Source organism: Cyprinodon tularosa, unplaced genomic scaffold, assembly GCF_016077235.1.
Source record: "Cyprinodon tularosa strain WSP-4 unplaced genomic scaffold, ASM1607723v1 ctg24, whole genome shotgun sequence".
In the NCBI taxonomy this organism is placed as follows: domain Eukaryota; kingdom Metazoa; phylum Chordata; class Actinopteri; order Cyprinodontiformes; family Cyprinodontidae; genus Cyprinodon; species Cyprinodon tularosa.
Genome location: NW_024038896.1, coordinates 988,363 through 1,005,526, shown reverse-complemented (window position 1 = coordinate 1,005,526; position 17,164 = coordinate 988,363). Strand labels below are relative to the sequence as shown.

Genomic DNA, 17,164 nt, shown 5'->3' with positions numbered 1-17,164 from the left:
ATGTTCTAATGTTCAACCTAAAACTAACTTCAGTGCAATGGCTGTCATAAGTTACAAGACCACACCCCCAGTGTCTGAATGGTGACTGTATAATATATTTAACTTTATAAACCGTCCAGCTCCTCTTACTCTTATTCAATACATCTTCCTGGATACCTGTATGACTTGGATACCTATATTTCTTGATCTCTGTCTCTTAACTGATGTCCTCCTCTCCATCTACCTTAAAGGTATAGTGGAGGATGTTCTTTTTCCGGGTGGACCATCAAAATAAGTGGTGTCTACTAATTGTCAATCATTCTGGTGATATGTTTACGTAAAGCCGTCCCCATTTTTACTTAAGCCACTGTCACACCTTTAGCCAGCTTATACATGATTTACTAAAAATCTGGCAAAAATCCTGGCTTAAGTTGGATAAGTTATGGGTCAGTTTTGTATAAGTTATGAGCACGCTAAAACACGCTTGCACACGTCAACATATGGCAAGTATGTCGACATAAGCCAGTATATGCTGATATATGGGCCATAAGTTACAGGTAAGTTATCTTATCGTTGACATAAGTTAAGTTTAAGTCACTCATAAGTCATGGTGACAAGCTTATCCAAAACCTATGAGTAACTTGTGCATTACTTATGCATAACATATCAAGGACTTAGCTCCAACGCATATCAACCTATTTGATGTGTTTCAGACGACTGCTGAACGTGTTTCTAACTTACAGCTAATGTTTAATGGCATATTGGCAACGTTTTGGTCTAAAAAGGGGATCACAGGAGGAAACCGTCAGAACTCCTCCAGACTGCATCCCCATCATAGGGTGAGCGAGAAGGTTAGTGTGATGGATCCTCCCTGAGTTCACGCCCACGACTAACAAACTTCCTAGTAGACATGACGTGAATCTGCTGCGACAGCAAACCTTCCTTCCTTCTTTCTTTTTATTTTTTTGTCGGCAGGCGGTAAACAGCAGCAAGGTTGATGCAATCAAATAAATCTTTTTAGGCTGTGCACCTCTGGGCGCAGTGCTGACCCCCTCAGGACACTGGGTTGTGACGTTTCATGGGCATTAAGTTGCCGTCCATTATGCATAAGTTAGGCTGTCATTGGAGATAAGTTCTGGACTTGTTTTGAATACTCTATGTATGCGCCCATAATTGAAAAAATACATAAAAAGTTCAGCGTATGCCAGCGTTTTAGAAGATTCTTGGACATAAGACAAATACGCTGGATAAATCGTCAAGGTGTGAAAGGGGCTTTACTTTCATGAGTCTGACATAGTGGAAAAATTGAAAATCTTCTTTTAGAAAGTAAGTTTGTATGAGTGATACAAACAGCAGCATTTACACAGTGTACAGGAGAAGTAATGGGGTCGTGCATGCTCTCGCACAAAACTTCGTGAAAAATCCTCCTCTATACCTTTAAAATAAAAATAGTCTGGTAAAAAAAAAAAAAAGACTGTCTGGGGGTGTTGTGTAGTTGACTGTCTACCAAAACTTATAGCATAAAATATTGGCCCACTTGCCTTTGGTGATATTACAGCTCACAGACAGTAGGAAATGCTGATCAGTGTTTGGCAGAGCATCACTTACAGCCCATATCTCACATCTGGTTGGTAATGATAAATGCAGAACACAGCAAAAATCAAACTAGTTATACTCACTTTAGTAGATTTTTTTGTGTACGTTATACAAGGCATATATCTCATTATTTGTTCTTAAATGACACTTAACTCAAAATGTTTTGTTTTGCTGGATAACACTAAGGCCAAGTTGGGTTTGGGCCGAAAAATCTGTAAGCATCTGAAACAGCATTTTCTGCCTTTGTTGAATACAGTGGATGATTTCTTATTTAGTTCTTTTCTAAAGGCCACAAGTACTTTGTTAGAGTAAAAGTCTTGATTTGAAAATCTTGTGGTCTTTGTCAGAAAGATAAAAATGGGTTATTGTGAAATGTTGGAGGAAACACAAATATTCCGAGGAGATTTTAAACATTCATAGATTGTGTCAATAAATAAAGCCATGTTGGTTAAAAGAAAAAGCTCTTCAGTTTAAATGTAAATGCTTGGAGAACCTAAATCTATAGTTTTATCAACATAAGTGTTTCACAATTACTTTTTTGACATTAAAATAGTATATCAATACATCTTTGAACTTGCAATCTCTATTTCTTGGTGAATTTTTGGACAAATATTGTAGAATATAACAAATTCTGTTATATGGCAAGCAAAAGGAAAATGTCTGATATTTTACCTTTCTTCTATCTAATATTAAGCTCGGACTTTTGACAAGTGTTACTGTGTTGTATCATTTTACAGGCTTTGCTGAGATGAACATAATGACCTGAGCTTTTAGAGACAAACTATCGATATATTTAGGTTTTCTACAGGGGCTACAGTATGTAAAAAAACAACAACAAAACCATAAATTCACATGAAGTGTGTGCTGTCATGGATTAACTAAAACTGCTTGTCTCCCTCTGTTCTGGTGGTGGACGTGCAAGGCCATTGGGTCGAGTTGGGCTGGACCCCTGGTTCCCACAGCCTTTGCGGAGGCTGCCTCTGCCGCGCTATCAACCTCTGTCTCCGGCCCCCCCTGACGTCAGCCCTGGTCTGATAACGGGGGTCTACAGCAAGCAGCCGAGGGCTGGATGGACGAAGGGGGGGGTGGAGATGGAGGGATGAGGTGGAAGGAGAGCGGCCGTGCTGGGAGGGAGGTAGAGGGGTTACACTAACAGAGCCAGCAGTGGATAAGACCCTCAGACAGATAAGACAGAGGAGAGTGTGGAGCCTCTTTTGTTTTCCACTGTTCCTCCTGTCTGGTGGCATCTTTCTTCCAGGCGCTGCTCTGATTTTTGGTCTACTTTCAACTTCTTCTTTTTTTTTTCTCAGCTCATTTTATGAAACTTCTCTCCCACAACATCACTCCTCTCTCTCTCTCTATCCAAACAGAAAGATTACTGTTGTTATCAGGCTTGGGTGCAGTCGAGGCAACTCTTCTCCTCCTGTTTCCTCATTGTGTTTTTGTTTTCTCTTTCATTTTGGCTGACAAAAGGAGACCGATTTTGACCATCTCCTCATTTTAGAGCATCTTTTTCAAATCACCCTGAATCGTAGCTTGAACTCTGCCTGAACCCTCCATCACCTCCAGAGCCCATTGTTTTGATGACATCACTTCACCTTTACCTAACCTGGATCTTGCCCCTAATTTGCCCCTTGTGTACAAACAGCAGCCTTACCTTTGCCTGCCACATCACACTGCAGCTAAGCTACGTGTATGCCTTTATTAAACACCCCGTATGTGTGTGCGCATTGCCTATTTGCTCTTTCGGCCTTCGCTAGCCTGCGGACTTTGGCCGCAGCTTATCACAGGGAGAGGTCCAGGGATCCCTTGGTCCGCAAAGCTAAAAATACTCCTGCTATTGCTTGGGCTCATGCTCTTAGAGTCACGAGGCATGAGGTTCAAAACTGGCGTTTATGGCACCAATAAATGTTGAATGTCAAACCATCAATTAGAGGGAATCATTCCAAAACCTTTCGGGGAAAAAGTTATAAATGAGGTTTGAGAAATTTAATGCACCATAACAGCACAGAAAACTTCTAATATCTTAAATCAACTTTAAAACTAACAGAAAATCATATTTTCCCATAATATAATTAGTGGTCAATTTGTAATGAGGAATAAATAAGGAAACCCCTATATTGGTTCTTGGTTAGAATGGCTAAAACCGCACACAGGGGTTTCCGATCGGATTCAAAGGATTTGATGAGTGATTTATTTTAAAGGAGTTTTTGCCCTGGTTAGACTTTTAATTTGCTGTGCTCCACAATGTAGAAGTTAGAATGTATATGGTAGTAAGATCAAAAAACCTGTCTTAGGTCTTTAGATAGACATTTTAGTTATCTAGTCTGGTAAGGATAACTAGATCTTTCAATTCGCTGTGACGTTGAATTAACATAAGTCTCTAAAAGGGGGGCATTCAAAGCTAACCCCAACATCCCTGAGTCAGGCAAGTTCATTCTGAAAGCAGGCTCAAAAAAATACTCCAAAAATCCACCCTGGGATCTACAGCAGTTTTTTTAGTTTTTGTTTGCATGTTGATATGAAAGTGGGTTCCTGAACCATCAAGATGAGATCCAACAAGCTTCATTTGAGCGATATCTGTGCAAGAAAGAAGCATTTCCCAAACAGAATCCCACAAAAAAATTGTTGGACAAGAGGATGGGAGACATGTTTGAATTAAAGCCAAAGTTGAATTCGAATAAAAGAACCACACAAAACTGGCTGAGAATTGAGACATGTGAAGTTACCAGGCGGAAGGGTGTTCTACTTTTTTTTTCTTTCACAACAAAGTAATTGTACTTTTCTGTCTCTTGTTTTTGGTATAAGAAGTTTGTTATTATTATTATTTCATTTTCTCTTTACAAATTAATGAAACTAAGGTTACACCATAACGTGAACACATTTTATACAGAACAGAAATTACTATATATAAAATATCAGAAAACACACTTTAGAGAAAATACTAGCTTTCATTTGCACAAGTAGGTCGGTGGAGATCACATCAGCAAAGAGAATAGGGAGGTAATAATTTGAATTTTATCATCTATAATTGAATACTGTGTGATGTGTTTGCCTTGTTCTTTAAACTGTTTGAATAAAGAGTCCAAATCAGTGCTTGAGCATCTCACATGAGAGATCCAGCACCTGAGAAGTTAATCATTTGTTCAAAAACACACTCCTGGTTAATAATGTGTGTGTGTGTTTTTGAAAAAAAGAGATGATTACCTTGTTGATTCCCAGGTGTCTCTCTCTCTGAGAAAACCACTGTCTGAGTGACTCTCTGTGTGACCTTACCAGCACAAACACAACCTAATCCACAAGATACTTTAAAATAACACACAAATCTAAACACAAATACAACCATCATATCCAAAACCAAAAAAGTGTAAAGGGAATGCATCATATAATAATATGAAATAAAAAAAAACAACAACTTGATTTTGTATGACTGCAAAACACATAAAATAGAATTGGTATTTTTGAATACGATGGGGGAAAGACATAAATGGGACTGTCTGGTAATGCAAAATATTTGTTTTCACACTTGAAAAGTAAAAGACAACTACCATGTTTTTCAAACTTTAAGTATTTAATTACCGTAAGACTGTATCTTAATTGTTAAGAAAACTAAGCACATTTTTGCAAAGCAGAAGGAAAATCATGGAATGTTTTAGAGTTCCCTGACAAGCAAAAACCCCAACTTCTAATTTCCATCAGACTGAGTAAGGCATTTATGAAGAACAAATATCAAATGTGTTGCTGCATATTGTTCGGTCAATTCAAGTCAGGCTTTGATCAGTTTCCCCATCCTTACTGATTGTCAAAATCCCCACAGCATGATGCTGCCACCACCAAGTTCTACTGTGTTGGGATAGTGAGGTGGAGATGCAACATGTTTTTTAAAAATAACATTTTGCATATAAGCCAAACATAAAACTCTAAGTAGCAATTTTCATTTTGGACTTTGGATTTTATCTCAACAAAAGCGTACTTGTTGCTGCTCTCAAATGAAGATCAGATTTATGCAGCTTCTGCAGAGTTAAAATAGGCCTCTTAAAGGCATCTGCGATTAATCACGTGGACAGCCAGTTCAGTATAGGTTTGTTACTGAATATTATTTCAATAATTTTTGTTTGAATCTTTTAACAGTGCTAGGTTAGAGGTTTAAGGTCTAAGATATTATTCTGATTATCTATTTCTGCACTTAGCTTCACCTTATCCTGAGTGAGTTCTACCTGAGGTGGGTACCTGAGTCTATGTGCTGTTTTTTTCTCTAATGTCCTCCTAGAAACATCTGAGACTTTTATATAATATAACAGCTGGAAACAGAAGAAAGTCCTCACAGGCGGATTATATTGACTTTCTCAGTAATTGGTAGCGCCAGAATAAAATTTGAATGAATCAGAGTATGACACAAACTTTTTCATTCATAATATGAATAATTTTTTTTATCTTAAAAACCTTGATTAAATACATTCAAGTGTGTGGCTATGACTTGCAGATTGCTTTTCTGCACCTTAGAGTTTCTTCCTAGCAACTACAAAACTAAAACTGAACTCATCTGGTCAGGTGTTTGCAGACGTCTGAGCTGCATTTGAATTGATTCTCAGTCTTTTGTCACATGAGGGAACATCGGCCTGATCAGATAAAACAGGACAAACAGGTGACATAAGTGGGAACAAGTGTGGGGGAGATGAAAGGACTTTAGCTGAAAAAAAAAAAACACTGATTTTCTGCTTAGGTTGCAAAGGAAAACGTCAGTGAGCAACACCTAGAGTACAACTCAGGGACGTGTGTGAATGTGTGTGTCTCACTGGCCTGGTATCATTCCCCCTCCTGGGTTTTCCTGCTTCTCCATTTGAAGTGTTCTTCCTGGAGCCAGGAGTCTACAGGCCTCCCTCTGCTTGAGTGTGTGTGTTTGTGAGCGCCTGTGTGTAAGGAAGAAGGGCCAAAGTAAGTCTCCGACCCCGAATGATTGAGTCTCTGCCCCAGCCAGGACGGGGACAGTTTTCCTGGTGCCTGGCTCACGCTCACACACATACACCTTCCTCACAACAACAGTCTGCTGCACATACCAGCATCTCTATCTAGTCCCTCAACCGACACCTCCTCATTCATACACACTGACAGCAAACACACACCGAGCACTGAATCATTGTTATAACCCCACACACATACGGACACACACACCAAATAAGCTCTGGCCTCTGTCACTGTCAGCGCTCTAGCAGAGCATGTGCAAAAGCACACAAAGCAAAGCATTTTCCACTTTTTACAGTATAACAAGGAAAAGGATGCTTGATTTCAGACTGTTAATGAACCTTTCACCCCGCACTGCAACAGATTGGCCAATAACACCCAGCCAGAAACCTGCAGCTCTGTATTAGTCTACCCTGGAAGCATTGGAGAATCTCTGTACATTAACTGGATTGGGGCAATAAAACCCAGTGACTTTGATGCCACTTTGTGCCATCTAAGGCCACAAAGAGCCACACCTTGAAATTATTAGTCAGCAATTGGTGCTGCTGTTATCAGCCTGCAGTTACACATTGATGGCAGTTCCCCATTTCCAGTGAGGCAATATCGCCCTGTTTGCCTTTTGCTCTTACAGCCAAGGGTGGAGGAAATTAATCGATGCTAATAAATATTGTTATAGGTAATACTGTTATTCATGGGATAGATAGATAGATAGATAGATAGATAGATAGATAGATAGATAGATAGATAGATAGATAGATAGATAGATAGATAGATAGATAGATAGATAGATAGATAGATAGATAGATAGATAGATAGATAGATGATAGGGTTTTTTTCTAATTTCTCTTTAATATTTTTTTTCCTATCAAATTTTTTGATAAAATTATGATTATTACTTCTAGTCTAGTGTTCTCACCATGATTGTAAACAACCTGGAGTGTTTTCAAAGCTGCTGAGTATTAATTAATGTCCTTTATCCTGATTTCTGACATTATTTCTTTTAAACACTGAAGGAAAACACTCCGCGGGGCTTTATAGGCCTCCGTAGCGGCTCCATAACTCAGAGTGCGGTTGTCAGTGGGAAGTGGACGCACAATGAAATGGTCCAGTGTGTTTAAGTTCACTGGTGTCGATGACAGGTATAAATCTGTCCTGATGAGGACGGCAGCCGCCGCCGGCCACTTCCGACTACAGCAGCGCCATTCCTCACTGACAAGAGGGGGAAATGAATCATGTTTGGCCCTCTCGCTTACAGTTTACAAGCAAAGTAATTCATCTGCATAAATGCTTAAATAAATTTAGAATATTCATGGGAACAGATTATAGGCTAATAATCATATAGCAAGTCCCTTTAATCTCTGAGCAAACGATACCAAGGACAAAATTGACCTAAAATAAAAAATAGCCTATATTTCAATGCACAGAATTACCACCTTATTTTTTTTTTTTTTAGGGAACTAATTTGGATTAATTTTGGGATCAAGAAACAAAAATGAAATGTTGATATTATATCCTGCTTCATTTTTATTTTATACAACAAATATAGGCGCACGGAGATGTAAGAAAGATAAGGCCGCACGAAAATATATAAAAAAAAAAAAATCAAATCACAGCAAAATTTTACCGACGAGAAATTGATAAAAAAAAATGTCAGCAACTCATGGCTTTGATTTATAAATAGGCCTATAATATTTATGATGTTTTTATTTATTTCTTTTACATGTTTTTGCATTAAAGGCGAGAGAAAAGCAAATGAGAAGCAGTTAACGAATTTATATAAACTGTAAAAAAAATTATAAAAATAAAAACTTTAATTAATTTTCAATATTTCCTCCTCTCCTTGTTGTAACTTCGAGAAAAAAAAAAAGTAAATCATGGGTAAGGGAAGAAAATAGATTTTAGTTTAATAAGACTCAGAGTGTCTGAATAAAACTTTGAATATGAACAATCCAAAAATAAACAAACGAGGCCAATCTTTTTACATAAAAATGATTAGTAACTTTGATAAGTTAGCAGGATTTGAATTAAAGTGTGTGATCGACTTAGAGAGAGAGGGAGGGAGAGAAATGGGACTGATGGTCTCTCTCCCCTCCTCCTCCTCTCTCATTCAGCCTATCGTCTCTCAGCCTTCAGACCGTTTTTAATTTACTCCATAATTCGCTCGCTTCTCTTAACTTCACTGCAGATCAGATCTGGACCAGAACCGGGCCTTTAATACGCCAGATAGCGTCCATCCTCCACGTTTCACTCCACGGATGACCATCTCCAAGGTCAGGATATGTACCAGGGCATAATGACTACTAACCACGGACCCTCTTCCTATGAGGCCGGCTTTCTCCACAACGCCTCGGCAGCCACCTCTCCGGTCTACGTGCCCACTACCCGGGTGGTCACCCCGATGATCCCTGCGCTGCAGTACCTCCAGACGCCCGGTGCCTCCCAGCAGGGCAACCCCGTGTCGAGCCACTCTGCCTGGACGCAACCGGGCGCAGACTCGGTGCCCTCCTACAACCACTCCCCGGTGTCTCCGCGCTTCTCCTTCTCCACCAGCCCGCCGCTGTCATCCGGGGTGGCAACGGCCCGCGAGGCGGCGGTCTCTTACACCAGCCCGCTGAACATCTCTGCCAACGGAAGGGAGCACTACGGTCCGCGGAGCCTCGGCGGCTCATACCCCAGCCCCTATTCGGCCTATATGAGCCCCAACGTAGGGGGAAGCTGGCCGACCTCTCCCTTCGACAGCCCGGTGCTGCACGGTCTGCAGACCGGCCCTTCCGCTGGCACTGCACGGCACCCAAACATAGGTGAGAGCAGGAAACACCACACAGTAGGTCTATATTTAAATGCATTTAACCAAAAAATACAGTTTAGACACATTGATATAATAAATAATAATAAAATAAGGAAGATTGTTTTTCTTAGCGTTGTTGGAACGTGAAATATGTATAGGCAGTCAAGACTTAAATGTTTTCACAAACACAATATTAATAATAATTATTATTTAAAAAATCACGTTAAAAATTTGAGAAAAAAATACACCATACAATATAAACCTTTTAAATCAGCTAAAAATAAAAAAAATTTGATTCATAAATGTTGCCCTTTGTCATCGTTGACTGCGTATTTTCATTTTATTCAACATATAGGCTTTTTTTAATTTTATTTTAAGGAAAACTAATCACAGATGTTACGATTTTGTAGTAAAGAGTTTAACCCGGCTGGCAGAAGGATATAATTCAAAAATAGCCACTATTATATCTGAAAATGCGGAGGTGTGGGAGGAAAAATAAAACCATGAAAAAGCTAATTAAATACTAAAAAAAAAAAGAATGATAGAGCTGATGAAGATATTAACACAATGACAACACAAAATAATGCAGCTTAATTTCATGCTATACAATTGAACATTTTGAGGCATAAATCCACGCATAAAAATATTAGAGCGAATTTGTAAGTTATGGAAACATTTTTTTTTCTACTTTTATGTCCAGAGTAGACAAAGGAAATGCATCCAAACTTTTTATTCAAAAATTAACATAGGCCTATATAAAACTGAATGAATACATTAGAATATTATTATTGGGGACATTATTTGTTTGAAGAAAAATGAAAATTGACTCAGCATCGCCTTCATTGCGGGTTATGGTTTATTCATTTAGTTTAATGAGGCGTTTCGGAATCACATCGAGGTCATTTAGGATGTGAATAGATTTAAAATGTATGGAAAATAAAAATAATTATTTTATTTACTACAAACCTTTTATTTCACATCAGCCAACTTGTCTAATAGTTTAGGCCTTTTTATTCAATAGGCCCATTTCAATAGCTTATAATACAGTCATTGCAGCTCACATGTCTATTTTTCACTTTTGCATTATAATAACGGGCTAATTATTCTCATGCATCTGTTAAGCTTAAGTTCCAGTTCAGTGTTGGATAACAAAATCCTCTGTCATCCTTATTATTAAATCCATTGTAGCTGCTGATCACATCATTGCTTTCTGTATTGTATTTACTTTACTGTCTGTTAGTGATTAAAGTGACCTGGGATTATTTAAGGTTCCACCCCCTCCATTGAAAGGGAAAAAGATCAGCTGTGTAACAGAGTTGGAGATAAATGCATTGATCTACTCTGACCTGTTCATCTTATTACACTCACACTCGTCCAGGAAAAGCTTTCTTTATTCCTCTCACAGCTTTTGTTTCCCAGTCACACGTTGATGGGTTCAATCCCAACAAATTACATCAAATCTCAGTCTGATTAGAAGCATTCAGTGGAAGATTAATGTTTAGCTATGGAAGAGAAGGAAAACAAATCTATTGGTTAAACATGGAAATTATTTCATTCAGGGATCTTTACATGGAAGTACATGGAATCAGTTTTTTTTTTTTTTGACAGTTTTTAGTAGTTTTTAATTTACTGTTAGCACTCATGTATGTTAAAATAGGCCTACAGAAATTTACAGAAATTCAATTTTCAACAGAAACAGGCTTTAAACAAAGTCTTTTTTTAATGCCTCTGTTTTAACAACTATCAGTATTTATATCTAAATTTTGCCATTCTCATGTGGAAAAAAATCAAAACAAAATTCAAACAGGAAAATATTGTGATGGGCCTTTTTTGAAGAAAAAAAAAAGCCATTATCTTCAATATAATACTAATGAATGCTAATTTGCAAAGCTAAAATGTGTATTTAAAATAACAAGTACAAGCAAAAAGAACATTTGGTTTTATTATTCCTTGTTTCACTGCATCCAAGTAAAAAATAAATAAATAAAAAATACCATAGCAAAAAGGCTAATTTGAAGGAAAATAATTAAACTTAACCAGTATGAAAACAATTTTAAAAAGGCAAGAGGGACATACCTTTTCTTTTATGAAATGATTTATGAAAATATTTAATTAATAGCCAAACACAATCATTACCTTCTCCAGTATATGAACACTTGTAAACAGACATCTAAAAATTTAAAGTAGCTTTCTATATGGAATCTAACTTTTACCCGTTCAATATAAACTATTAGTTTCACATTTTGCTATTTTCTTACCATAAAAAGTTGTTAGCTGCTTACTTAAGAAAGTATTATTAACATAATCCATATTTCTATCCGTCATTTTTATACAATTCTCCAAGGTTTACATTGTGTGACCACTTCTATCATAACCTTTGCTGCTGTAACACCACAATTTCCCCATTGTGGGAAAATAAAGGGATTTTCTATTCTATTCATATATGCACCAAAACTATTACCACAGTCATGCTCCTCATAAACAGCATGAAAAACAAAACATTCCTGTAACTTGGTTTAATTTTTCTGGGCATTACCTCCTCCTCTGTAACACTCTGTAGCTGTTTATTTCCACTCTAACCTTTGGCCTCCTGAGGTGTTTGTGTGGATGTTTTTAAGGCTGAGACCCGATAAAGACGCTCTGACACGTACACTGTTTAACTTAAAAAGATAATCCATTCAGATATGGTGGATTTCTGCTTTGCATTTTTTTGTTTTTCTGTGTTGTGTTGGCTACATTTGAAGCATATAGCTCAAGGTTAACTTGCTCTGCTTTGGCTCTCAGCCTTGAGGAGCCCCCCCCATACAAGCACTGCTGCAGAGCCAGAGGAGGGAGGGATAGATCCAGCCCAGATTTCTGCTATCTGTAGAGGGGCATTTAAGCACTGCAGAGTGATTAGTTTAAAAGTATTTATATTGTGGTTTTAGATGCATTGCCGTATTAATGTCTGCAACACATCAAGGTGTTCTTACTGGTTGTGATCTAAGGAGACGAAGTTGCTCTAATCTGCAGATTGATGTCTCTTATTCCTAATGGCTAAGTGGGTCCTGGGAGACACTTTGTTATTTGGCAATGAGAGGCTGGAGATTACAATTATCAGATGTTTAGCTATCTGAGAGGCCCAGGGAGAAGGAGATGTGATGGACATTTCAGTTTGATGGAGCCCCATATACCATCTCTATTTCCAGACAGGTTTTATCTTAAGGGGAGCTGTGAGATAAGGGGGGGATTCCATTCCAGTCGCTGCTGTGTGGGGCTCTTAAAGCAGCTTCCTGCGTCTCCTGCTGGTTTATGAATGCCACTGCAATTTCTTCCACCCACCATCGAGATAATGAACTTCCCAACTCACATTACCTTTCTACCATCCCCTCAGATCTGTTTGATGACTTTGCTGAGGGACGAGAATGTGTGAACTGTGGTGCTATGTCAACCCCCCTGTGGCGGCGTGATGGCACAGGCCACTACCTGTGCAACGCGTGCGGCCTGTACCACAAAATGAATGGCATCAACCGACCTCTGATCAAACCCCAAAGACGGCTGGTGGGTGCTAGGAGATCACAGCATAAATGTGTTTAACGTTTATCTTCTCTATCTTTTGTTTGATGAGTGATGTGTGTTGTGTGTTACAGTCTGCCTCAAGGAGGGTGGGCTTGTCCTGCACAAACTGTCATACCACCACCACCACCCTATGGAGAAGAAATGCAGAGGGAGAGCCCGTGTGCAATGCCTGTGGACTTTACATGAAACTCCACGGGGTAAGAGCAATATAAAATATATTAAGAAAACATGCCTTAAATGAAAATATTTGGAACCACTTTACCATGCCAATTTATAAACAAATCTTAAAGTTATTTATTTGGATTTTATAGATCAGACAACTGCAAACTAGAACATAACTCTAAGGTGGAAGAGAAATAATATATGCTTTTTAAATTGTTTAAGACATAAAACTTTAAAGTAGTTGCAAAACTGCAATCAGATTATCAGATTTGTGAGCAATGGCAATATAACATGAGCCATCATCCTGGGCACAACCGTTCTTTTGGTGAAACATGGGGGTGGCAGTGTCATGCTGTAGGGATGCTTTTCTTCAGAGGGGATATGGAACCTGATCAGAGTTGAGAGAATGATGGCTAAAGCAGGATCAGGACTTTCCTGATTGCAAAACATGCTGAAGGCAACAAAAAGTGAATCTACCTGCAAGAAAAAAGTCAACAAACAACCATAGCTTCAGTGGAGTGTTTAAATCAAAGCATGTTAATATGTTTGAATGAGCCAAGTCAGAGCTCTAGTTAAATCCAGAATCTGAATAATTGGAACATTTTTTGTTAACAGATTCCTTTTATCCACACTGGCTGAGCTTGAGGTTCTTTAAAAAAAAAAAAAAAAAAAAAAACAATGACCAAAAATGTAAATCTATAGATATGCAAAACTGGTACAGAAATAGCAAAAAAAGAAGGTGAGCTGTACTCTCTGAAAAGGGAATGCAGCTCCAACATAAACAAGTTGCTTCATTTAGTATTAAATCAAGTTGGGCAAACTCAATTTAAGTACTTGTTACCAAATGCAGCGAATCATTGAAGTTGGAGCAGCAGTAATACATAGTTCTATGGCTCAGAGAGATTAAACAAAACAAAAAAAACTTCTCTGTATGTGTTGGTCAGTCAAGTTCAATAAAATCCATTAGGATAATAGTGGTTTGTTTTGTAATGTGAAAAAGTGCTACTTTTGTAGGTAAGAATACCACCGCAAGGCTCTATAAATGCTGTATAAGGCTCTATCATCCTAAGTTTAAGATAAGATGTTTATATATATATATATATATATATATATATATATATATATATATATATATATATATATATATATATATATATATATATATATATATATATATACATATATATATATATATATATATATATATATATATATATATATATATATATATATATATATATATATATATATATATATAATATCTTTTATTTATAGGCTGTTTAAAATAATTTCAATAATTAATGATAACATCAAAATACCTTTTTAGTTTGCTGGATTATGTTATGCCTTCAGACATGTAAACTTTGTGTTTTATTTTCGATCCTACTGTTAAACTCACCCTATTTTAATGATTAAACATTGCTATTGTTACATAAATCCCTATATTGTTAAGTTGAAGTTTCTCACTCTGCACCGTTTTCTCAGCTCTGTTGAACTTTTAGTTCATGCTTTGTTTTCGCACCGCTTCTTAAAGGGGCTCAGGTGAGGGTGGGGTTCAGCTTGTCAGGGTTCAGGGTATACTGTAAGTCACAGACCATAACATTTCTCTGCATAGCTGTCATCCCAGAATTAAACCTCGTCTATGACAATGCACAAGAAAGCAAGCAAACACCATTAAAAATAATTTAGTTGATGGATAAAAAAAAAAAATAAAGAAACTGAATTTAAAATCTCACTCAGAGCCTCATAAAACTGCCTGGATGTTAAAAATTATTTTTGACACTGTAATTTTTTGTCTGAAGTTTGTCTCCTCTTGTCATTTTAGGTCCCCCGACCTCTTGCTATGAAGAAAGAGGGAATCCAGACACGCAAACGTAAACCAAAGAACCTAAACAAGTCTCAAACAGGTTAGACCAAAAACACACAGAGACTGGTAATATCTGGACCTCCACAAAGACCAACTGATGAGCTGCTATTATATTCTATCTTAGACTACAGTTTTTAATCATAAATACAGTTGAAACCAGATATTGTTTCAAATTCTGAACATCATAATCTTTTCACATGATACAGTTTATTTTGCCAACTTCACTTCATTTTAGACAAAATGTTGCTGCTACCCCTGTTCTCCTTAATGATTGTGTCCGCAAGCTTCTCCTTTTTCCTCCTGGTTTAACAATGATCATTGTAACAAACAACAATTTATCATAGTTTTATTACACCTACCCTCTAGTGATCCTAGTGATCTGTTTTTGCTTCCTGAGGACCCAATTGAAAAATTAAACAAGCTTTTATCAACCAACTGGATGTAGAGAACAACCTGGTATCAGCTGTTTTTCACACTGAGCTATCATAGCTCATCAAAGCAGCACAGGTGTTTTGATGAAAACAAAGTAAAACTAAATAAGTTGGTCTGACTATAATTTTTGATCCGTATTTTGCTCCCAATTCCTCAAATTTAAAGGTGAGTTACTCAGAGGAGCTCCAGTTTTATAAATACAGGTTTATAATATGATTTTATTTTGTATATTAATTTGGATTCCTTACTAATTTCTTGGCAACACATCTATGTTGTTTTTTTATTTGAGATGAAAACCATAAAAACACTAATAATTAAATTTTCAAATTAAAAGATTAAAGATTATTAGATTATTTTTATAATCAGTATGTTCCACTTTTGGACAATAATCAATAATTTTGACTGAGAAGGGTACTAACGGTGAGACAAAATGCCCAAAGGGATAAAAAGTCAAAAAAAGGTTGGGAAACACTGCACTAGACAACAGAAAAACTCTCAACAAAATTAATCATTGTCCCTGACAGTGTTTGGGAGATATAATCTGTTTTATTTTTATTTTTTTTAATCTCTTATCAGCTTCAATTATCACCTTCACAGTGTCTTTCCCTTTAGTTCCCCCCCCCCCCCCCCCCCCCCCCCCCCCCCACACACACACATTTCAACCTGTCTGAATGACACAATCACTGATCATTCCCATGCTATTTATACACGATAATTATTTGATAAATGAATGTGACACCTTTAAAGCTTCGGGAGATTGGATGATTCACATTTATACAAATCCAGAAATCTCTCCATGAAATATTGATTGATTTCTTTTGACTTTTTCCCAATGTCAGAAAAGGATGAGGCGTTTGAGATATTTCCTTTAAATTTGTCCTACAGTCGAGCCTCTGTTTAACTCAAATCTTACTTACCGTAATCTATTCTATCAAAAGATAGAATAGAACAGGATTTTTAAAATTATTTAAAAGCATAGTTATAAAAAAAAAAAAAAAAAATTTTATTTTAAAGAAAGAAATAATGATTTTTCTAAAAATTCTCCTTACGGTTAGCAAACACAAATAAGAAGTTCGTGAAGTTAGGAACTGCACAGCAGTTCTAGATACAAGAGTGTGTTTTAGCTTCATAATAAGCATTCTTCTGCACCCTGCAGGACTTCCAGGCAGCGAAGGGGCACCGATTACTCCAAGCAGCACTCCCCGCTCCTCCTCCTCCTCCTCCACAACCTCCACCACCACCGCAGCAGTGGAGTCTCGTCAGATAAAGACAGAGCCAGAAAATCACAGCTTGTACACACATCACGGTTCACACACACAGGTAGACCACTGCATGACTATGAGCCTGTCAACCAGAGACTGATATAATTAGAAATCTACTAACAAGTCTTTATGATGAACTCTTCTTTATGGTTCTCTACAGATTTCAGCTCTACCATCGTATATGACAGCCCATGGAGGCTCCATTCCTCTGAAGATGTCCCCTGGTGGACACAGTGGCTCCTCCAGCTCCAAAACAGAGCCTTGGAACAACCTAATCATGGCTTAGGAGAGCTACAGCTCTGCATAAAAAAAAAGCTACCTATGCACAACATCCTAATGAAACTCTCCAGAAACTGCTGCTTTGGTGGGAGATGGCTTCCCCGTTTCCTGCAATTGGTGGCATCAGTGTGATGACTGCACACCACCACCATGAGATGAGAAAAGAACAGAAAAGGACAACTTACCGTCAAACTGACTAAAAAGGAATATGTCTTTTCATGCAAAAGCAGTATGGAAGCCCCAGCTGCCTAACAGATACCGAAACAGTGCAAACAAAAT

At 37.6% G+C, this 17,164-nt stretch overlaps 1 protein-coding gene across 1 annotated transcript; it reads left to right on the top strand.

Moving 5' to 3' along the window:
* Nucleotides 1–8,639: 8,639 nt before the first annotated feature.
* gata4 (GATA binding protein 4) lies at nt 8,640–16,920 on the top strand. Its single transcript, XM_038287563.1, has 6 exons — nt 8,640–9,338; nt 12,699–12,865; nt 12,955–13,080; nt 14,871–14,952; nt 16,501–16,664; nt 16,767–16,920. The coding sequence occupies exons 1-6, from the start codon at nt 8,816–8,818 to the stop codon at nt 16,890–16,892; spliced, it is 1,188 nt and encodes a 395-aa protein (XP_038143491.1). The 5' UTR covers nt 8,640–8,815; the 3' UTR covers nt 16,893–16,920.
* Nucleotides 16,921–17,164: the final 244 nt, after the last annotated feature.

Bases quoted from the DNA above. Each gene is read 5' to 3' on its own strand.
- gata4 (XM_038287563.1), top strand. From the start codon at position 8,816: ATGTACCAGGGCATAATGACTACTAACCACGGACCCTCTTCCTATGAG. The intron at 13,081-14,870 runs GTAAGAGCAATA...TTGTCATTTTAG, and splicing joins TTTACATGAAACTCCACGGG to GTCCCCCGACCTCTTGCTAT. The intron at 16,665-16,766 runs GTAGACCACTGC...GGTTCTCTACAG, and splicing joins ATCACGGTTCACACACACAG to ATTTCAGCTCTACCATCGTA.